The sequence below is a fragment of the Megalops cyprinoides genome, chromosome 5, assembly GCF_013368585.1.
Source record: "Megalops cyprinoides isolate fMegCyp1 chromosome 5, fMegCyp1.pri, whole genome shotgun sequence".
NCBI classification, from domain to species: domain Eukaryota; kingdom Metazoa; phylum Chordata; class Actinopteri; order Elopiformes; family Megalopidae; genus Megalops; species Megalops cyprinoides.
In genome coordinates this window covers 21,509,162-21,532,564 of record NC_050587.1, presented here as the reverse complement: position 1 = coordinate 21,532,564, position 23,403 = coordinate 21,509,162, and the positions used below count along the sequence as shown (strand labels likewise).

Here is a 23,403-nt window from a genome sequence, read left to right as displayed (position 1 = left end):
TAGAGATCCCAGCCCTTCGGGGGGAAGACCCTGCTGCAGGATTCTCTTTTCGCTGGGCAGCCCAGCTCCGTTGCCATGGAAACACACTCAGGGGAAACTCGGAGAGAGAGAGAGCGAGAGAGAGAGAGAGGAAGAAGAGTGTGGAATCGAGCGGCGCGAATGGGGTAGGAGCGGAGGGACATTACATCACAGCGAGAGAGAAGGGATGGCGAGAGGAACTGATTCGATTACACCCAGTGGGACAGAGAGAGGGGGGTGGGGGTGGGGGGAGGCTCTGGGGTATTTGATTTCTAATACACTGACACTCACAAGTCAAAGAGGAGGTAGTGGAAGCCTTCTTCTGATATACTGTCATGGAGACGAACTGCAAGAGAGGAGAGGGGTGAAGAAATGTTACACAATCTCCCTCTGAAATCGACTGGCGCACGACAGCAAGCAGCTGACACAGACAGACAAACGGAGACGGAGAGGGGCACGTAACTGTTTCTGACATGGCATCGGGGTTTATGTATGTATTTATGAGCCTAGTCATGGAAGCCAGTGATGTCAGTGCCAGTGAAAACGTCACCACCCGGTTCTAACACAAACGCATTCTTCTTTTGAGACAACGAGCAGAGATTTAAATTCTAGCTGCTCAAATGAAGATGGGGGCTGCCCACACTTACTCATGGACCTGCACTGTTCAGTGAGAAAGGTGCCTAATAATGTAAATGTACTGTGCCTTTAATTAGCCATATTTAATCTGAATAACGGCAGAGGAAAAAGGATGTGTAACAGGCTGCAAGCCGTGCTATGCAGGCCATGCTGTCTTTGCCTTCTCCCGCCCCATACACATACAGAGGCTCTTACCGATATTGGAGTGCTTCAGCAAGCGACAAATACGAGCTTCACGCTCCAACTTCTGATGATCTGAGGAGAGAGAATTACAGTCAGAGGTAGAGGCAGTGAGAGATGGAGAGAATGAGGAGGGAGAGGGGCACAATGGTCTACTGTACTGTGTAATTACATACAAAGAGCAAATATGAGCAATACAATCCAGTAGTTATACACTGCTTCGTGTGTTATCATTCATTTTCTTTCTGGAACTTAGTAGGAATTATTGTCCACTGATAACAGAAACATGTCCTCACAGTCGTATGTTACAACCAAGAATCATAACAGACACACACTCACTTTGGATAAGGGCATGTGCCAAATGAATGAATATAAAATGTAAAATAGTAAGCACACACCTGCACACACCTAAAAACTCATACTCAAGCAAATAAACACATATAGACATACCTCAAGGACACACACACACACACACACACACACACACACCTAGGGACACCTGATTGGATGTATATAGCAATCTTGGACACAAATCCAATACCACTCTCTAACAATCTGGTAATTCTATAATCCAGTCTGTTGAAGCGGTCTACAGCAATCTTTACCACTCTGACAGGGTAAACTATATACTGTTTACACAAAGTACGCCCCGCCAGGTTCATATCTTCACCATCCTGTTATTTATCCATTTATTGTCATTGTTGGCATCACGACGACATGACCGTCATACTGTATGTAAAAACATGACTTACCTGTGCTCAAAAAACAGTTAGTATTTTATATGGCCCATATCAATATCAAATGACTTTTTTAAAGTGATTGTAAAGCTGGACCATGGCTTAACCCTGTGTGATTTACAGGGTTTGAATGTGCACTGCCGCAATGCCAGGTGCTCCAGGACTGGCATCAGCAGATGCAGACTGAAGAGGACACTGTATTGGGACAGTAGTGGCAGTGACCTGGTAGGGTCAAAAGGCAAAGGTCATGAAAGGTGCAACAGCAGCTTATCACTTCAGCCTACACAGTCTTTGCCTTCTTGCCCAAAAATCACACTCTCTGTGTCTATGAATCACTCGTCTCCTTTTGAACCCTCTCACACACTAGACGAGCCAGCCTAGACAGAGTTCTTGTGACACGCTGTCTCCATGACGATCAGACCCCCCATCTCGCGATGAGGTCATTCCAGGAGGTGTGCCTCCGGGAGGGCTGAATGGGTCAACACTGGAGAGTCACTTCCTGTGGTTTAAAAAAGGAAGCTGATTCATCCATAATTCACACCCAGTGAAAGCTATTTTTCTGGCAGGACATGCGCTGAGCCAGCCTTTGCGGCCTGGGTTTAACCGCGTACACCTCAAGACCGTCCCGCGTGCCAGCACAGAGGAAGACCATGACAAGTAGAGGCGCTGTTGTGAGGCCAAATTAGGGCCAGCGGGAGACACTCCCCACCCCTCTCCACCATCTCCCCCCCACCCCCCGTGGAGCTGGAGCTGCTGAGGTTTTCGTGATGCTGGCACGTAAATAAGAGATGAACCGGGAGCCCTGAGGGGGCGGACAAAGCGTGAGCAATGTGCTCACTGGGAGAGAAAATGGCCAGAGTGACAGCTCTGGGCCCCAAGCCTGCTGTACACTCTGCCTCTTACACAGTGTGAGGGGAGAGGAGATGAGTGAGGAAACACAGCAAAGGAATGTGGTTAGGGGTAAGGGGGTAGGAGGGAGGGAGCGTAGGGGTGAGGAGTAGGGCTAAACAGCAAAGGGCAGAGGGGTGGATCAAACACTGTGGTGATGAGGGGAGCAGTGTGGTGTAGTGGTACAGAGCAGGGCTTATAAACTACAGGTTGCCAGCTCAAATCCCCAAAGGAAGTGTACAGTTGAACACTTAAGCAAAGTACTTAACTTAAATTGCTCCAGGTATTACCCAGCCATATAAAATGCAAGTCACTCTCAGCTATGAAAGTAACATAGTGAGGAGACAGGAGGAATACTGGGAGTGGGAGTGGAAAGGCTGATGACCTTTTTAAACCCCACCTGTGCTCAACAGTTAGTATTACGCTGCCTCAGTTTCCTTTGACTGAATAGGTCAATTCAATATAGGATTCCACAGCATTAGGCCAGTTTACGATGCAGTTTTTACTAGTCCTACATCAGCAGGCACGGAGCTGTCTCCTGCTACCAGGGCATGACACTGATGTTCACTACAACCGAGCTGCATCTGTCCAAACAAGCCTTGCCAATTTCCTCACAAGGCACGTTCTGAATAACTAATCCATAAACAAACAAGCCAGCACCGACAAACTAAAAGCACAGGCTGCAAGACTGTCACTACACCGTAGCTTTGTAAGAACCAGTCTTTGACGCTTAAAGGTTTTATATTGTGTAATTCCGAAGAATGAGACAGGTGCTGCGATTGGAAGTATGTTCGATAATTGCGCTGCACCATTGTGCTTTTGGTCTTTCAACAAGCGTGACAAGAGCAGTGACAAAACTGAACAGTCCTCACTTGTGAAATGTTTAAAATGCTGACCCAAATATCATACAGCCAAACCACTCGAGTGCTCCCTGCTGCTGCTGCTGCTGCTGCTGATGCTGACGCTGTTGCTGTTGTTGTCGTGAAGCGCAGTGAAATTATGAAAGCTTTGAGCTTAAGAAGCTGCACGCGCATCGTTCACTGGGAGATGCTAATTCCTGCATGTCTTCGAAGCCTAAATCCTTCCCTCATCCTCCTGCTCACGCTCCCCTCTCTCTGAACCCCTCCCCTGTTGTGATGGTGGAGGGGGGGCTGATGAGGGGATGCTGAAGCCTCCTGCGGTGACAGAGGCGGGGTGCGCGGGCTCACACGAAAATGTCTCCTAACAGCGCAGCAGCAGCAGTGCTGATGCTCAGCTCATTACCCTCTCTTCCCCGTCTCTTTTATATCATGACCAACAACGATAACACTCCCCCCCCAAACCAATCCCGTCCCCGTCCCATGCCGCTACGGCTCCCGATTGACCGCTGGCGCAGAAAGTGGCATCCAGCTACGACGAGCCGGTGGACTGAAAACACAACCCACAGTGCGAGCAACAGCCGCCGAACTGTACAAATTGCACTGTGTCTTCCTCTGTGTCTTTCACCAAGCAGGCTCTTTGGTTAGGCGCTACATCCAAAACCACGGGAGGAATTCTGGACACTTCCATGTATGAAACTATATTCTATTCTCTGGCATGTTTTTTTTTCCCCTGCTTGTGCATGTGGCATGGCTGCAGCAAAATCACAGCAGCAAAAGTCAATGAGATCTGACTGATTGTGTAGGAGGCCCTCTGCTTTGTCTTCTCGAGAATGCATGAAATAATAAAGGTCCCGCCAAAAACAATTACAATTTAAATGATTGTTTTATCATTGTTTACAGCGGGGGCAGTCATTATTGGCTTTTCACATGGTCCAATGACTCTGGGCAATTGTGCTTAGCTGCCACCAAAGACTACAGTACGCGTGACACCACACGTTGGGTAAATCCAGGTCACACTGCCTCTGCATTGCAGGTACCCCTGAGCACACACGTTGACCAATCAGCATCATCTTTGAAACACTGCTTTGTGTCCTGACTGGATCCTTAGAGAGTCTGTCTGCAAGGCCCTCCCCCTGTGGTAACGCCCCTTTCCACACTATGATTCCCTCATTGGCTGTCGTTCTTGCCACTGTCCACGCCCCCGACCACCCTTTCACATTTGCTCCAGTTTCCACTCCCTACTGATAGTGTTAACCATTTCATTTCCAGACACGCTGTTCACTCTGATCATTATCAGCCAGTGACACTTTTACCGAGTATGTTTAAAGAGCATTTTAAACTCAAGCTCAGTTTTATATTTCCTGCTGAAATGCTCTTCCTAGTCCTCAGACTTAGAGGTCATAATACGCACACACATCACCTCTGCCTGAGCAACATTGAAGCATGTTTAAGTCTGAAGTGGGACACTGTATTAATAATGCTTTTGTTTTCTGGGCCTCCGTTTTCTTTGATCGTCTTTACACACACAGAGGCTCAACATCTATAAATAACCCTCAGACTGCCCCAAAACTTCCATCACGTTAATAATTGAAGCAGCTCATGTATTAGTAGCTCTTTTTTCAGGGGCAGGGTAGGCAAGCTTTGACCCACAGTGTCCAATGCGTGGAGCTGGCCCTGGGCGTGCGGCCCTATATTATTACTCATTTAAATATTTATGTAAATATATCTATTTGAAACACACCCCAATCCAGAATGACTTACAAGCCATTAAACGTTGCAGTGCACAAAACACATGGCTGATAAGCTGGTGCAAAACAACCTGTGGTGTGGTGACTTTAAAGAGTGTCACACAGTCACAACACCGATCACTACTGTTTAACTCTAATGGAGGCCCTAAACAGAAGCTGTAGGCTAGCAATGCACCTAATAATCAGAGGGCGTGCACATGAGGACTAGCTGCAGGGCCAGCATGGGCCTCTGCCCCGCAGCTCGGAGACCAGGTTGGGCTGTGGAAGTTTCACTATGCCCCCTCTGTGTCTCCGGGTCAGATGAGAGTCTCGTGCTCTAGGCATGTGGACTCACAGACGCGCAGCCTGTGGCTGCCAAGTGCCTGGGCTGCCTTCACTGGCTGGGGGGGGGTCTTTTCTCTCTCCTTCTCTCTCTCTCTCTCTCTCTCTCTCTCTCCCCCTCTCCTCTTCTCCTCTATCTGTCTCCCTTCCTCTCTCTCTGTTTGTCTACCTCTCTCTCATGCTCACACAAGTATGCTTAATGCATACTTGTGTGAGCATGCACACTAAATGCATTGACCACTCCCCACCCACACACACAAATATCCAGTACTACACAAACCAAACCCTTTCAAGTTAATGCCATATTTGTATGTATTGAGCATACGCACACGCACACGCACACACACACACACATTTTATATATATATATATATATATATATATATATATATATATATATATATATATATATATATACATATATATGTAATATATAATGGCAGAAAAAGACAGAATATGTACATATTATACATATATATACTCCAACCCCAAGTGGGATTATTTCATGGTCTGATCAGTTTTTCAGGAATGATACTGAACCACAAACATTGGGGAGGTGGTGATGAATGGTAACGTTGTCATGGATTTCAACACCTTGCCCTCAACCAGTCCTGTATCATAACAGTGTGTGAAGCTTTGAATACAAACAGCCCATGTTTTATACATGTATAGCGTTATACCATGGATTAATAAAATACATATACAGCGAGTACACACTTACATCTGTGCAAAAAATATTCACATCTCTCCATGACATTACACACCATTTTGTCAAGCTAGCACTTTGATACTCTGGCTGTTATGTACTCTGTAGAGCTCTGCACATTTCCTTGTTTATACTTCACTTCTCATTCTCTTGTGAAACTTATTCAAACTTAAGTATAAATGTCAATTTTGCCTGTCAAGGCAGCAATACATTTAAAAAGTAAAATGCAATTAAAAGTGAGATTCAGAGTTATTCAGGTTCAGGTCATTAATGTAACCTTAACTCTGACACAAATATTTTAACATTAGCAAATAAAACACCCCTGACAACAATACGACAATACTTTTAACTGTGATTAAAAACGCACGTCTTATCATTCACACGGACCACCTGCACTCCTCACAGGCAACAAATGCACGATTCTGCAGCCTGCCTGACTCAGACTGGCATTAGTTTTGGACGGCCTTATGTTAATGCGAGCATGCTAATCTGGGGATGCTGCTAATCTCGTTAAAACTAGCTCTGAGCAATACGATTCCACTTAAAGGATTGTGCCATAATTTCCAACGAGATCCAAGGCAGGACTTCAAAGGCATGGTGTTTGATACCCGAAAGCCCTAGACCCCAACTGCCTTTAGCAGCATTACAGAAACCAGTTAGGAGGTCAGCCCTCCTTGACCTCAAATTGCTGCTGATGATTACAAAAGAGCCGTTCCACTGTCAACAGACAATTTCATTTTCAACTTGGACTGCACCAGTTCATTATACTCAAGTGCATCACTGGAGCCATATAAGGTCAACACAAAGAGACCGCCTTTTCTTTTTCATCCAGAGAATGACTCATAGCAGACAGCGTGTCAAGGTGAGGTCTTTAGGTTTCATTCAGGCCACCCTTTCCAAGCTCATTCAATATGAACATAATGTACTCACCCCAGGCAGCTCCGGTATTAACCTTGAACCGCACAGCCAGACCCTATCATCTCCCACTAGCTAATTCCCTCCACCCCATACACAAATTTAGGATGGCAGTGTGGTGTGGAGGTTAAGGAGATGACTCTGAGGGTTGATTTTGAGGTTGGGCACCACTTATCTACCCTTAAGCATGATACTTAACCTCAAGCGCCTCAGTAAACATACAGACACATAAATAAATGATACATAAAAACGTAAAAACTCTATGTAAATTTGGATAAAGGTTTCTGCTAAGCAAACGCACAGCACAAACCCCACACACGGTCATGTTCTCGATCAACAACAAATAAAAATCTGAGCACAGAGCATTTAAATGGGAGGGCACAGAATTAGGCTGCAGGCTCTCTGTCACCCCGTCAGGCACTGTGTGGCAGCTGGCCGGCCTACAGATGCTCACCCTGAGTGCCACTGTGGGCAGCCTGAGCAGTTAGAACCCATGGGGTCAGACTTGAGAGTTCATTCCTATATAAAACTCCAGAAAAGGGTTAAAATGAACAGGACCCTGGGGAGAGTGCCATGACAAAGAGGGAGAGATTACAGCCACAAAGGAGAAAACCCACAAAGAGTCATCTTGTAAATGAAAAGCAACGGGGGCGTGGTTCTCCATCAGCTAACGATTACCTTAGGCAAACACATGCTGGTCACATCAGAAGAAGGGGTCTGAGTTCCTTGTTTTTCTGAGGGAAAATGGTAAACACTCTCCTGAACACCCATTCATCACCTGGACCTGCTTTCTGACAGGTATTCTCAGAACCACCCAACCAGCTGTTCCAATCGTCTCTGTAGATGAACAGCATGTTGGTAGGGCTCTCCACTGATCTCTGTGAAATGCTCATCCAAGCCTCGATAGAGCAACTGAGGAGATCTAAATAAAATCACTCGCTGACTCATCATGACCCTTGACACACTGTCACATGTCAGACAGGATGTTTCAAGTTCTCTGCAAAGATTCTCATGATAGTTTAATCGTTTAATCATATGTTTTTACCATTGCTTTTTGATTTTGAAAATAAAAGATCTGGTGGTAGTCTGCCTAATTAAACTCTACTTAGATTAGACCATTTAGTTTTGATATAATTCACTTTTTAGTGTTGTCACCAGAGTACAGACAGTCACGACAGACAATTACATTTCAGCACTCTCTTGGCAGTAAGAATGCAGACCAGTAAAGAGAGATATGACTGCGCAGTGGTGTACTTCCCAGAGACCTACCTGTGATCACTGTGAGTTTGCCTCGATCATTAATTAACATCAGCCAGCCCCAGACTAAATTATATTCACGGCCATTGTGTACACTGCAAACCTACCTCTTGCTGAAAGCTTTTTGGTGTTGATTATTTTGGCGGCATACTCCTGGCCTGTGCAAAGCTTGACGCAACGGCGCACCACAGAAAATGCTCCCCTGGGGAAACAAAAAACAAGAGTTTACACAGATAAGATACCATGCAATCAATTCAGCCACTTCATGCTTTTATTGTTTCATCAGAACCAGTTTGCAGAGGGCTACGCATTAAATGCAGAAAGTTAGAAAAGTTACTATGAGTTACTGAGGGCAAAGGAGAAGCTTCCTGTTCCGAAACCTGTATTTTCTGCTCTTTCAACACCCCCACATAATCTTACAATACGGCTCTTACTTCTTGGCAAGTCCAGTTCCCTTGGGACTTATTATGCTTTAACAAAACATTTCTCGACAGAGTTAGCTCTGCAAAAGCAACAGGAAATTTCCAAGGGAAGGGAATCTAATGAGATACAAGACCAGGAAATGAGTGTTTTGTGTCTGTCGGGTCCCTGCCCTTTGCCCCCCTTGCGTGTTTGGACATCGCTGCTTCAATAGAAGTGCCTGTTTGCGTCTAATCTGCTTTCCTTTAAGAGAGCGCTGAACAGGAACACAACATCATTTATCAAGTTTAAGCAAATCCGCATAGTCACAGTTCATGGTACTTGGGGGTATCTAGGGGACACAAGAGGACGTTAGAGGCAGGCCACAAGGTAAGGCAGGTATACGCAATGCATACAAAAGAAGCCAAGTATGTGATCCAGATCATAGCGTCACAACTGTGTCAGGGCTCCTGATGAATGTTTAAAGCGGTGGAATTAAGATGACAAGTAGGATGACAAAAGTGCCTTTCAAGCAGTTCTTGTTACGGCGAGGTGTATTTGCAAATTAGGCTTCCTGCACAACTTTTCATCATGGAATATCTTGGTAAGAAAAGAAAAAAAATCTGGTTTCATGACACAGCCTGATAATTTTGGTCTACTTCTCTGCTGTAATGCAGTATGTGGGTTTGTCTCCTCGATGGAGACCACACTGACAGCCTTGCCAAATCAGCTACTCCAGTAATGTTGTTTAAGATCGGCACACCATGCGAGAGAGGAGGTGAGGACTTACGATGTAACAGAAACCACTGGCCTTGATGCACGCCACACGCACGCACGAGCACGCGCGTGTACACAGACACACATGTACGCGCACACACGCAATGTGGGGCTTTGGGCCGACACCATCCACCTTTCTCCAAAGTTACGCTTTTTTGCAATTCATTTCACACCAATCTCAACTTCAGGAGTACATTCTGGCAGAGGCACATACGCACGCAGTGCAGAAAGAATATATGTGGAGCTGTTCAATGAGCAAGTTCAGCGAGCTCTGGGCCTGCGGAGCATTAGTGTCACCATAGACACTGACATGCCTCCCACATAAAAACAAAAATGCAGTCACATTCCAGTATGGCCATGAGCATCTCCTAAACTGCCCCCTCTGCCAACACGATTTCTTCCCTCGCACGTGATTGCTCAACCTGGTGCCGTTTTTCTTTTTTTTTTTTTAAATCACGTCTCTGGCCAATTTCATCCCCGCCAGGGTAGGAATCCATCTGTAGCCTTGCAGAGCGACCCACTGGAGCCGCCCCAAAATTTCACACGCCACCAGATCCCAGTACGGAGAGCGCACTGCAACAGTCCTGGCTGCGGTGAATTCGCTGCCGCAGGTGAGCCTCGGTTTGGGTGGCGTCTCCACCGTCGATCTGAGGCAGCGTTTCGCAGACAGCTGCGCTGTGACTTCTGAGCCACAGAAAGCTTTGAAAAGCAACGCCAACAAAAGAGGGGCTCAGAATCCAGAGACCAAACACCCAAGGGTAACACAGAACCAGCTCTGATTTTGTTTGCCCCAGTTCTTATCATTGGGCAACACTGTCAAATCCACCAGAAACCAGAGACATTCTCCCATAAGAACAATATACAGGAGCATTAAATTAATATGAAATCATAATAGCATTAAAATAAAATAATTATTTGTTTTCTGTTGATTAGTCTCACTTTGTCTTTGTTTTTGGAAGTGCCAGTGCCGTTAAAGGAGCCACCGCTATACTGGATGCAGAGCACACAGTGCTGTCAGGAACAGGGGCTGGTCTCACAAGGGGCTGAAGACATAAGACAGAATGGCGGGCTGTTGAGCTGGCCTTTGCCTGTCGGCAGCTTAGCGTAATCAATGTGTTAGCAAAGTGCTTTTCATTAGCGCCTGATCTGCACCAGTCTCTCTCAGAGGAGACATTGAACTGATTTACAGAGCTACGCCTGCCAAGCGATTGAGACAGGAGTGAGGAAAGTGCCACGCGACCCTGCCCAGAGAGAGACGCAGGGTTCACTCGCTCGCTCACTCACACACGCACACACACAAACACACACACACACACACACACGCACACACACACACACACAATAGCTAAATCAGAAAACTCATGGTCTTGAGTAGACAACATGAGTCTATTTGAAACAGTACATGTAAATGCCAATGATAACAAGGTTTGATGCTGACATTGTAAAACTGCCATCCAATACTACACTCTGGGTCTGACCTGCAATGCCAGGAAATGAGGTGATCAAGAAAAAGACAGAGCACTATAATAAGACTCTGCTCCCATCTCCAAAAGTCCCACTCACTCAGTCCCATGAGTGGAGTGCCATTCCAATAATATGATTTTTGAATACTCTGTGGCTCCCATGATGAAGTATTCAAACAATCAAATCTGATCTTTCTTTCCCAAGCACTGTTTGAAATGTCACTTCTTTCTGCGCCTATAAAACTCTCACCGCAAAGACATCTGCATTCACTCTCACTTCCAAGCAGGAAAATTAATGACATCTATAAATTGTGTTTTACACGATTCTTGGACCGCCCTTTTTGAGTATCTAGCAGAAAGAGCACAACTCAGGAATTCCTTTAATTTTTGGTTCTCTAATAAGTATTCAAGTGTTGATCCAAATAAATGATTACTGACCTCATGGTTGGATATGCGAATAATGAAATATTCAGCCACACCCTTAACCCCCAATGTAACCCAGAGAAAAAAAGCAATACGGCAGCTGAGACCTATACAGAGCTTGAAAATTTTTGCACTGAATAGTTCAGCTACATCAAAGGGTAAAAGGTACAAACTTTCAAATGGCCACCCTTGATCACCTGGGCTTGTCTTCAGTAACTTCTTCTTACAATGTTTTTTGTGGATGATATACTAGCGCCCAGAGCAAGCACTTAAGGGGGCAGAACACTTGGCCCCATGCCCCGCATACCTGCTTGAGTGGGGACCTTAAGATGGGCGCACATTCTGCAGCAAACACCCAAGCCAGGTTGGGCGATGTCACTGTCTGGCCCCCACGTTTCGCCGAATGTGGTAACGTCACTGCACCATGGAGCAGGACATGTGGGTTTGTTTCCCAGCCGCGGAGATTAAGCTCTTCACCTCCCCTAAATCCCCCCGCTCGCCACAATGTGCTTAGCAGAGAGACACTGGGGAACGGCAGCGCAGGTCAGGCCAGCGCGTGGCTAACTCTCCCTCAGTCTTCCACCAAACGGTGTGTCCTCACTTGACCAGAGATCTGCCAGCATGCAGAATAAACCGTGCCCCTCTGTGTCCCGTCTCTCAATTAACACTGTGGCACCAATGTCAAAACACCAGATTGGTGCAACAAAAGGTCTGGAGAGCTATGGTAACGTATTTTATGGCAGTTTCATTTATTTTAGGATACCAAATTATTTGCATTAACTATAACGTGGAAACAGGAGTGGAAACTACCCACCATGTAAATATAATTCGCCATTACAATTTAAATACAACTAATGGCGCATTCAAAAGACAGCATTATCGAATGCTGTCTTGAAAATTAACAATATGTAACAGTTCCTTCTATTGCAAAACGGGTGTATCTGGCGCTGAAAAGGATGCGCAAAACCCTACAGTTTTGCTAAAGATACAATTGATGGGATCGAATGGTGAGGAACTGACAGGAAACTGGTTGTGAAGATTAGAAGCAGTGAAAACGACATGCGCTCTCTGTCAAATAGAAAGAAGCTATTCAGGAAATGCTGTTTTGTGGGTTTATTGTCGGTGTGCTGCAACACTGATACTGCTTCGTTCATTACTGTCGGCTGATAGTTTGGAAGAGACCCTGTATTTGTGCGGCCGCGCGCGTGCGTGCGTGCATGTTGATGTGTGTAAACGAATGTGAGAAAGTACCGTGGAAAAAAACATGCTTTGCAGTTATGCACATTTAAATACATCGTGGAGTTGTTTAACAGTAAAAAAAAATCGTAAAAGGTGGAATCAGTCTTGATAGTGGAGGTGATACAGACGACACCTGCCAAATATAGTTATTTGTTTAATTATTAATTGCTTTCTCAAATGTCACAGGAGACGGGAACACACTGCATATTCCGATCGCGCCTGCAGACACACCAAATGCCAACCACTTCGCGAGACCGACTTTTAGGCTTGAGCTCAAAGATTCAGAATCGTCTCAAAGTCGTCTCCGCTTTATACGAGATTTTCCTCACAGGCAACCAAACGAGCAGCACTTCCTTCCAGCCCACTCACATACTGATATACACATACTTCCATATCACGTACTGTACTGTACCAACCCCACGCACATTATTTTCTTAACGGTAGCTGGCTGGTAGGCTAGCTAAGCTATGTTAAAATTAGCAGCTGTAACTCTGTTCATATCAAGTGTGAATTCACATAAAATATTACAGCAGTTGCTGGAACAAAGACAACGTGAAGTTGGGTAGCTGTCTTCTGACCGTTATTAAGATCATAAGCGTGCAATATGGTGGCGCTTAAATAATTAATAATTCAACAGAAAGCACGGCAAGGCAATGCAATATAATCTGCAGGGGAGGGAAGTGAACAAAATACCCTTCTAACGTCAGGCACCAAGCATGCTTCACCACGGACACACACATTAAAGACACCAAACAGCCGCCTCGATTTTTGACAGCTCAAAATGTCACTGTCTCCAGCGAGCTACGTACTATGTAGTAACTCTACTGCAGGGTCAGCGGGGGAGAGGAGAGGGGGACAGAAGTGCAATTCTAAATTTTAAAAATTACTCTTGCTCGCCCCGTTGACTTTGTTTTCGTTAAAGCAGAAAAAGCCACACACTGTACACGCGCGCGCGTGTGTGTCTGAGCGTGCGTGCGCGCGCGCGCATTTGTGTGTGCGTGTGTGTGTGTGTGTATATCTATGTGTGTGTGCTTATGCGTGTAAGCGTGTGCGTTTGCAACTAACAAGCTTTATTTTGAGAATGGTAGCTAGCCAGCTAGCTATGTGAGATTGTGCAAGTGCAACGCGCTGTCACTCCAAACTGCCACCTCCGCGAGAACGAACGCACATACACACGCACACACACACTTCCAAATGATTGCAACAACGAGGTACAATAACAATAAACTTCGCTGCATAATTAACATAACACTGAATAACAAAAGCTTACTTTCCGAGCTCTTCGTATAGCTGATACTCGTCCGTAAATCGTGTACAGGTTGTCGTTGCCATGTCTCCGTCTATTCGCGGGGCTTGGGGTCTGTTCGGAACGTTGTCCTCTACTCTATTACAGGAAATATGTTTCAGGATCTGCGGCTGATGGTTTCTGTTAAGTATCAGTTAAGAGAAGATATGTATTAGAGTAAAGGAGAGCTTTGCTGGCGAGCTAGCTTGACAGCTTGTCTCCCTCGCCCTCTCTACGTGTGTCGTCCACTTGCAATACGCTTGGTTGCCACTGCACTGCCTTCTCCTGGCAAAACCAAACGAGTTATGATTGCCACCAATCGGGGGCTCTGTGTAACTTCGTGCGTGGGCAACGATTCTCACGAGCTGCATCATTGTATTACCTTTTAGGGACTAATTCGCCAAAGAAGGGGGCTGTTTGTGTTCCATATCGGAAGGCTTAGGTAAAGTGACGTCGTATAGCTAATATACTAATTAAAGGCAATCGGCTCAAATACAGACGCCCTAGGCTTGAACTGTGTTATTTTATGGACGCCATGCCTGAATTATGAACAGAAATCTGACCACCCTGCATTGCAGACCATCTGGAACGCAGTGTGATTGTTTTTTTTAGTTTTCTGAAACTGCAGATTGGCGAAAAGACAGACCCCACCCAAACACGACACAAAACAAACACGTATTCGACTTATTTTATATACTGTAATAAAATTAGATTACTTCTGCAAAATCCTACCTATCACCTGTTAAACATGGATCACAATAAATATTGGCATCCAGGTGGGTGCCTTTCCTAGTGTTTCTGGGAAGTGTAGCCCCATTCTTTTTCAATATCATGTCAGATTAAGCAGCTGGTAATATTACACGTGCTGCGATATTAAGCGGGTTCATTTAACTGTTCCAGACCCCAAAAGAACATTATGTACTTTAAATGGGACGGGGATGCTACTACGAGAGAAGGGATATTAACAGGGCTCAAAAGCGACTTGCAAACTATACCTCTTTCTAAGAGAGAAAGGTAAAGGACAACAGCTCAAAGTCCAATGACATTCAAATTGGTCGTATCAAAAGGATTTGTGCAACAGTGTTAAGCATTTTACATTCTTCACGAACAACCAAAAAAGCACGCATCAGTCAGTCATTTGTCATCGTTCTTGCTCAGGGTAATACAAAAGCCATGGTGTCAATCATACGTGAATGTACACTGCCCTCTAGTGGAGTCATGAGCTAAATGATCGACATTATGGCAACTCCCGAAATCAAGTGAAGCGAAAAATCGAAGAAACTTTGCTAAAATCACAAAATTTTTCTGTGTAGCTGCCATATAACGTTGAACTTATGCATTCATTTTTACAACGATGATTACATTTCATCTTATGGATACTTCTAACCCAAACACAAATTAAGATGGTAATAAATGACAAAAATGTATGCATTGCTATAAACCAATTGTTATGCAAAACGTTTCTACAAAAATAGCGTGCAATCACACCTCATTATACTGACTCTGGAGATCTGTGAAATTTGATGATTCACAAATATCACTTATTCATGAATCATTTAAATTATTCGTGTAAATGAAAGGAGACACAAATTGCACCAGATATATAATAACAGAGGTGGACACCCCGGCTTCAGAAAGTAAAAGTCTTACCACGTATTTGTTCTAGCCATTCACTTAACAAGGTGATTTCACTAATTAGCTCCTCTACCTGGCTGAAGAGGTGTGCTAATTAAATTCAGCTGGTGTAGTGCATGGGTGGAACAAATACGTGGCAGGACTTTTACTTTCTGAAGCTGGGGTGCCCACCTCTGCATAATAATAGTCCATGCAAAAGATGAAAATTAGAGTGCAAGAGAGGATACAACCTTTTTCTTTATTACCCAGCTAATCCACACATCGTTCCCATTAGGCACCCTCTGATAAATAAGGCAATACCACAAGGTACTTTAATGTATTTTTATTAATTTATAGGCAGGCAAAAATTAAAGACAAACCTTTCAGTTAACTGAGCTGTTGCACTTGTAACTAGAATAAAGCCACCATCTGAACTTGAATGTGCGGAACATTAGCCATACAATTTACTCATGAAAAAAAACAACTGCTAAAGAATTGCTTGTAATGAAAATGTGAATTCTTGGCTAACGCATATTCTTGTGAATAAATATGCCACTCAAAATCTGAAGACATACTTAAATAAGGATGTTGCGTGTTCACTTGCAAAAGCTGAAGAAACCACGACAGTCTCAGCAAAACTCAATTCGCGGAGGATGCTGTGTTTTAACAGCAATTGAAATGCATTCCCGGGGGACAAGCGAAAACCATCTCCCCTCAGTGACAGAGAGTCTACCTTGGGTTTTCAGTGACGTTTTCAGTGATAGCAGCTCCAGTCCACTGCATCTCAGTAAAAAAGCCACTGAACTGGAGAAGCCTACAAAAGGAAAGACGCAGAGGGAATCTGCTCCTGAACACAGTTCCTGAATTCAGAAGAGATTGTACGGTCTCTAACCTCTGTCAGCCCACAAACTAAAACACAAATTCAAACACAACACCAAAAAAAAGCAACCAACAGCAGTCTGCACTCCATTTCCTTAGACAACCGTTCAGGAACATATTATAACACACCTGCGGCCTGTTCAGCATCGAACTGCATTTATGGCATTCGGTCCTTTACAGTGTCACTTCTGTGCTTCACTGGCACGGCAATCACAGCTATGCATTTGACCCCTGCCCAACACGATGAGCAGCAGAAAACCAGCACTTGTGTATGTGCGTGTTTGTGTGTGTCTGTTTGAGGTGGGTGATGTGTGTGCATTAGTATATGTGTGTGTCTGTGTGAATGAGTACATCTGTGTGTGCATATGTGTGCGGGTATGTTCGTGTGTGTGTGTGCGTGTTTGAGTGTGTATACGAATGCCCCTCCCTGTGTGCCTGGTGACAAGTGGTTATCAGTTATTTCCACCGCTGCTCACACTCAAAACTGCACAGCACTGGGCTGGATGTCAAACATGGACGGGTCAAACATCTGTCCCTTGAAGGGGGAGCCCTCTGCATCCCAGCCCTTCTTCAGCATCTCGTGCACCTTCTGAAAAACACGCAGACAGGAAGCCAGTCAGCAGTCAACTTCTGCCCACATATTCGAGCTCAGACCTGACTCACTCTTCAACTACAAAGGCAAATGACATGCACACAAGTGCAATCACAAGCACAAACACAAACAAGCATACACACACGCAGACACACTCGCGCACTCACACACCCACGTTCCCTCGTCTCACCATCTCGTGGCTCTGCGGCCGGCCCTGCAGCTTCTGCTGGTAGTCGAAGTTGAGGCGGTCCAGCACGGCGTGCTCCTCCTCGTCCACGGTGGCCATGGAGCGCTCCCTGTTGATCTGGTTCACGTCGATCTCCGCTTCACCCTTCAGGACGGCGGTCCACCACACCTCCCCGCTCTTACTGAGGGATAGCTGACGGGGGAGCAGGGGACATGCAGTCATTTAAAACTTCTGATCGCCAGGGAAACATGGCTCCACCTAATCTGGGCAGGTTGGTGTGGCTCACAGGATTCAGTGGTGTGTGGTGTCAAGCGTGCGTGGGGGAGAGTAACAAGTCGTAGTTGTGTGTAGCGCATGTGATGTGTGATGGGCTCTCCTTTGTGGTGACAGCAGAGTGCACACGTCTCTTTTGTACAGAGTGAGTGATGTGACACAGTCTGATGCATTGTGCTGGTGGAGTGTGAGGGTGTCTGGGGCGAAAAGTGTGTAGTGGGTGACAGTATTTCTCAAACAGGCAGTGGCTTGTCCTGCGTGCGGCATGAGTGTAGTATGAAGGTCCCTGGCATACAGGGCACACGGTGCGTCTTCCTTGAACACGCAGCAACACGGTCTCTCGAGCGTGAGGTGCGGGGGACTCACCAGCACACAGCGTCCAGGCTCCAGACTCCAGAGGGAGTTTTCGGTGTTGATCTTGTGGGTGAGCTCTCCCTCCATCAGGACCGTCTCCGCCGCCCCCTCTCTCACTGCCACGCGCACGCTGCCGGCCTGCAGGCTCACTGCCACCTGACACACGACACGCATGGCCAAAGCTCACAGCTGACTCAATCCGCATACTGTTTAATACAGTCATAGCTCTGCTCGACTACTTCATGACTCATCCTTTACACGGCTGAAACACACTCTGTGCTTCTTGGAACAAATTCAATGCAAACTTTCAAAAAATGGCCAAAAAGGGGAGAAAAACGATCAATACACAGAATCACACAGAATCACAGAGCGGCCAGTGGTTCTCATTCTGGGATTACCTGCTTGCCCCTGCGAACGTGGGTGGGGACGTGGATGCGGACCTCCACGTCGGTGTAATCCTGAGACCAGCTGTAGTTGTCTCTGACAGCACCATTGTAGCTGTCTGGGTTCGTCTGGAACTGATCCTGCCTACTGGCAAAACCATAACGTACTACATAAGCACTTGAATGAAACACCAACTTTTAGTTTGAATAGAAGTATGATGAAATGGCACATTTTAATCTCTGCAAGGCCTGGTAACTAATCAATTGTATGACAAAAATGATGATCCACAAGGAGAATAAGGGGAGGTCAGCTCTCTAATCAGCGATTCTTTTTATGCATTTTCCACTCATCATTTTTCCTGGCTAAAGCACTCCTTTCAAAGGTCAAAGGTGGGCCACTGACGACTCCTGGCTGCCATGTAATTTAGCATGAGGAAGTAAGGCGTCATGAACTGTGTGATGAGTTAAGGTACCATGTGCTGTCAATCACCGACTTGTCTGAACCAATAAAAAAGTTTCTTTTTTTGGAACAAAACCCCATGACTGTTTGAAATCAGTGTGTCACCGGTAATGCAAGATGGCTCTGCCCATTTCAGAGTTCACATAACTGTGGAGCAACACTCACGATGCCGCAGCGGCTGTGCCTGCGCTCGACTCGGTTGGACCCGTTTCTGTTGGTTCGCCAGCCTCATTGCTAACAGGCTCTGGGTTTGAAGGTGGTGCTTGTTCAGCCGCAGCGGGCGTGGCTTCCGCAGTCTCCGCCTCCTTTCCCTGTACTGCTGATGCCTCCTCCTCTGACTCCACCACCACCTCTTGCAATGCGGGGGGAGCGGTCCTCGCTCTCTCTCTCAGCTCTGCTTCCTGTGCAGCCCTCTCTCTGTCCTGCGCTGCCACCCTCTCGAACAACTTGAAGGTCTGGAGAGAAAGGTAGGCGCAGCATTACAGTTACACTGCATACAGCATATAATGATATGGAAACAAGTACAGACAAAACTGTTCCCTGAGAAATGAAAACAAGGCGGGATTCATCTGACAAGCTCAATCTGTTGGCTTCAAAACAAACCCAGAATTACCTGTGTATTCCAGTAAGGGTTGTGACAATCCTTTTTTTTTTGGGGGGGGGGGGGGGGGTGTCTCAAATGGATCAGGCTGGATTATCATTTTGAAACATGATCATCCAAAAACACTTGCTCATATAAAGATCTTCAGTATAGTGGTTAAGGATCTTAGGAGCAGGTGCAAGTTCAGTTTCCAGGTAGGCTTCTGTTATTGTGGTCTTGAGGTAAGGTACATACATTTTAACCATTTCAGTGGTATCGTTAAATATCTAAACTGGAAGTCAATGGCTACTATGCAAATAAATGTACAAGACAAGCTTGCTGCCCTTTTCAGTGCACAGTGGTAAAACTATCAACTGTCATCACATCAAGCCTCTATCTGTAAAGGAGTAAGGCATAGCACCGTTTGACTGGTTGCTTCCACTTGTCACAGCCAATGAGCCTATAACTTCATAAAGAATAAAGGATAAAGGATGTTTTATTGTCATTCCAGGACATGTTGTACATGACAGGGAACAAAATAAGGTACTCAGTTCCCAGTTCAGTAATAGCAATAATAATAATAAAATCAGGAAGAAGCAATAATAAGACCAAAGAAGAAACAGACAATAACACACCATTAAAGATAAAACAACTAAATAAATATATAAATATGAGTATAAAGTTACAGAGTGTGAGGAAAGGAATAAGACTTTTAAAAAATCTAAATGATAAACAGACAGTAGTGGTCATAGCAGCAAAAATTGTTCAATGAGAAGCAGCATTGTCCAGTGAAAGTCTTAAAGTGCAAAATGTATCAGTCTCAAATTGCAGCAATGCCCTGGTATGGAGTAATAATGCCCTGATGTGGAGTAATGGTAATAACAGTAATAATAGCAGCAATTGTTCAGTGAGATACAGAATTTGTCAAACAAACAAATTTGTTTCATATTACAGCATGTGACGTAGAAAACATTATTGTCCAAAATTATGAACTAAAACATATTTCTGTGACAAGAGTAAAAATCATGATATGCCGCAGATTTTTTTTTTTTTTTTTTTTGTACATATGAATTAAATTGCATAGTTTAATCAATTGTTATACAGTATTTGTGCTGTCATTGCTAGGGTAAACCATTACATATACAACCTTCATAACTTGACCAGCGACAAAACTTGTCACTGCTACAGTAAACTTTGATTGCATCAAAAGCAATAAATACTGAACTACATTTCAGCCAGGAATTCGATTGCTTAATTTAAAAGATAACGTTACTAAACAGTCTACTGGCTAACTTCGATATAATAGACTACCTAGCTAACAGACTGTCTGACTGAATATGTAACTCACTATCTAACTATAACACATGAAGATTCTCCAGCTGATACAACTTGATTTGTCGGATTCAAAGACGGCTGAAGTTAGCTAGTTTATGCAACTGTCTAGCAACATGAGCTTAAACTAGAGGTGCAGCTGGCTAGCTACAAATAACGGTTGTTAAACGTAGCAAGTGAACTGAAATACAGTAACCAGCCAATTAACTAATTTAATGTGTGACTGCCTAGCTCGCTAGTTAATGCATGCTCTTGACGAGAAAGGCTAGCATAAAAACGTGCTGCTTGTTTTTTTATATATATGTGTGCCAATGCTACGTTACCTTGAGGACCATTTTCTCTGCCACTCCCGGGGGGAAACCCATTCGATCGTTGGGGCTGGACAGCAGGCGATAGAAGTCTGTCTTTCGGTACAGGAAACCAAAATAAACCTGGAGAAAGTTCTGTATGTTTCCAACATGCTGCAGGATGCCCAGCAACGCGTTGTCATACAACTCGGTCATTTCAACAGGAGACGACATTGTAGACGCGTGATCCTACAAAATTATCTCGGTGTCTTTCGCCCTCAGAAACCTTCAGCGTTTTGTATTTCAGTGGGTATCTCGGTAGTGTTGTGTAATTAACTGTTACAAAATCGGCCGCTCGTTAACTGGCCAGCTAACTAACGTTACCAACCCTCGCTCTTTTCGCACCTGATAGTTGTTTTTCCCTGATCCGGGACCTGTCCGTGTGGAAACGAGAGCAGCGCGCAACATAGAGTTCCTAGGGCAAAAACAAAGCGAAGAGCATCCAGAGAGTCACATACTGTATGTTTTCACTGTGATTAACATTACCCATATGAAATATAGGTGTATTTTCTTTAAACATATATTTAATACATAGAATATAGTAATAGAGCAGGAAAAGCGACGATTGACAGAAACCAGTATATATTTAATGTTTTTTTCTGGATAATTCTACTCGGCTCCTTGTCAGTACTCAGCTGAAAACAAATCCAGGTGGTGCTGTTTGAACACTACACTACACTGAGGTCGGAACGGAGGCATGACGCTCTCTTAATAGGAAAACAATGGCAAAGCGAGCGTTGGGAGATTTTGAAGCTACTTATGTGTAAGCATCTTTACACAAACAAACACTTCGTTTCAGTACAAATTGCAAACGAGCACGATCATAACTACCGTGCACACACAAGTTACACTGAACAACAATGCACATCACCCTTCTCTCTCTACAGACAATTGTAATGCAACCAGTTGAACTCAGGCGTAGTACTTTCTTAGGCACAGACGCACCAACAACAACAACACAATAGGCTACTCGGTCCCCAAGGGCTTGGTCTCCTCAGTTTTTAACCCACAGGTATTGGTGCAGTACTGAGGTGGGGGAGGTCACCACTACTTTTATGTTGTCCCTATCCTTGGCCCTATTGGTGGCCAAAGGATACAGACAGGTCAGAGGGCAAATGGTGACCTGGGGGCAACCCAACGCAACACAAACCACATTAGGAAAATGCAATGAACATCTGTCTTGTATTAGTGTCTCAAAATTGGGCTACAGCTCATGCCTCCCAGAGTGTGTTTGCGTAAAGGTGCTTATACAAAATCAAAATCTCCCAATGCTCGCTTTGCCATTGTTTTCCTATTAAGAGAGCGTCATGACTCCGCTCCAACCTCAGCGTAGCGTAGTGTTCAAAGTGTGCAAGTATATATAGCTTTGCAAGTTAACTACCTGTTGCATAAAATTGAGCGTACAACATTATATGACAGTGCTGGTAAAGTAATATTAAATCCCTGGAGATCTATACTATCTCCCATCTTGAGTGTGCTTGCAGACTGCAAGTCTCACATCTAATACACAAGAACTCAGTTGTTCCCTGTCTGCAGCACTAACGAGATCTGTGCTGGAGCCCAGGGAGGATAAAGGAGTCTGTTCACATAGAACCTGGTTGAGTTTTTCCCTGCTACAGGAAACCCACAGATCTTGTTCCAGGACCAAATGATACTGCCTATGTGTAAATATGAATGATTACTCCGCACTGACAAAAATAAAATTTCTTCCGTTACAGTCCTTGGTTTCAAAACAAAATCCCCTCACGTGATTAATACGCTAGTGACCATAAACCAAATGCTTCTTTGCTTTTTACCAAAGTGGGACATTTTTGGCGACGTGTGCTACTTTGTTCATATAGTGAAAGGCTGTATTTTATGAAGCCAATGCGTGGGCACATTAGTAAACCCTGTCACCTGCCAGTGAAATCCCCAATACTCTTATTAGGATTTTAAAGTTGCGGTGAAGCCAGAATAAATTAGTATATAAAGTAAAAAAAAAAAAAAAAAAACACCCATGCTGCGAACAGCTGTCTTGTATAAATAAGCAATCATAGAAGGCAATCAACATGGAACGATGGTGCTAATTACACCATCATATACAATTATACAAAAATTATAAAAATTACTGCACCAATAAAAAACATAATTCATGTTGTGATTTATACATGCTCGTGTGCATTAAGCAACTTGCTGAACAGGTTAATTTATAAACAAGCATGCCACATCATGTGTTAGATGGTATCCCTTTAAGGGCAGATTGAAATTTTGCTTAAACTAAAATATATATGTGTAGACAGCTGCACACACCCCAGTGACAGAGATGGTTGGCTCTGTGTATCAATGCAACAAAAAGGGACAATTACCCCCAGAACAGTGAAGCAGAGGAAACAGAATAAAAGGTGAGAGGATCAGACAGACATATCAGACTTAGAAGCTAAATATCAGACTATTACTATCTCTCTTCTACAACTTGTCCCATAACCCCCCAGCTGACAATAAACCCCTGCACCCTGACCTTCAATCTCACACCCATACAAGTTATTTCTGGCCAGACATGGGCCTGAATAT

At 44.6% G+C, this 23,403-nt stretch overlaps 2 protein-coding genes across 14 annotated transcripts in view; both read right to left on the bottom strand.

Moving 5' to 3' along the window:
* LOC118777462 (calcium/calmodulin-dependent protein kinase type II subunit beta) overlaps positions 1–14,141 on the bottom strand; it is a 59,381-nt gene extending 45,240 nt beyond the window's left edge. For all 12 annotated transcript variants that reach the window (XM_036528378.1, XM_036528380.1, XM_036528384.1 and 9 more), the window contains exons 1-4: positions 13,838–14,141; positions 8,374–8,468; positions 850–909; positions 310–364 (exon numbers count right to left, since the gene is read on the bottom strand). In XM_036528378.1, coding sequence (XP_036384271.1) covers positions 310–364; positions 850–909; positions 8,374–8,468; positions 13,838–13,899 — 272 coding nt within the window. In that variant the 5' untranslated portion in view covers positions 13,900–14,141. The remainder of the gene's footprint in view (positions 1–309; positions 365–849; positions 910–8,373; positions 8,469–13,837) is intronic.
* A 2,550-nt stretch (positions 14,142–16,691) lies between these two features.
* Positions 16,692–21,219, bottom strand: nudcd3 (NudC domain containing 3). 2 transcript variants are annotated; one of them, XM_036529417.1, is made up of 6 exons: positions 20,830–21,219; positions 18,760–19,049; positions 18,150–18,282; positions 17,764–17,907; positions 17,128–17,316; positions 16,692–16,934 (listed from the first exon to the last, which is right to left on the bottom strand). In XM_036529417.1, the coding sequence occupies exons 1-6, from the start codon at positions 21,025–21,027 to the stop codon at positions 16,824–16,826; spliced, it is 1,065 nt and encodes a 354-aa protein (XP_036385310.1). In that variant the 5' UTR covers positions 21,028–21,219; the 3' UTR covers positions 16,692–16,823. The 2 variants fall into 2 exon arrangements, with proteins under 2 accessions (XP_036385310.1, XP_036385311.1); XM_036529418.1 differs by having other exon boundaries at positions 18,150–18,279.
* Positions 21,220–23,403: the final 2,184 nt, after the last annotated feature.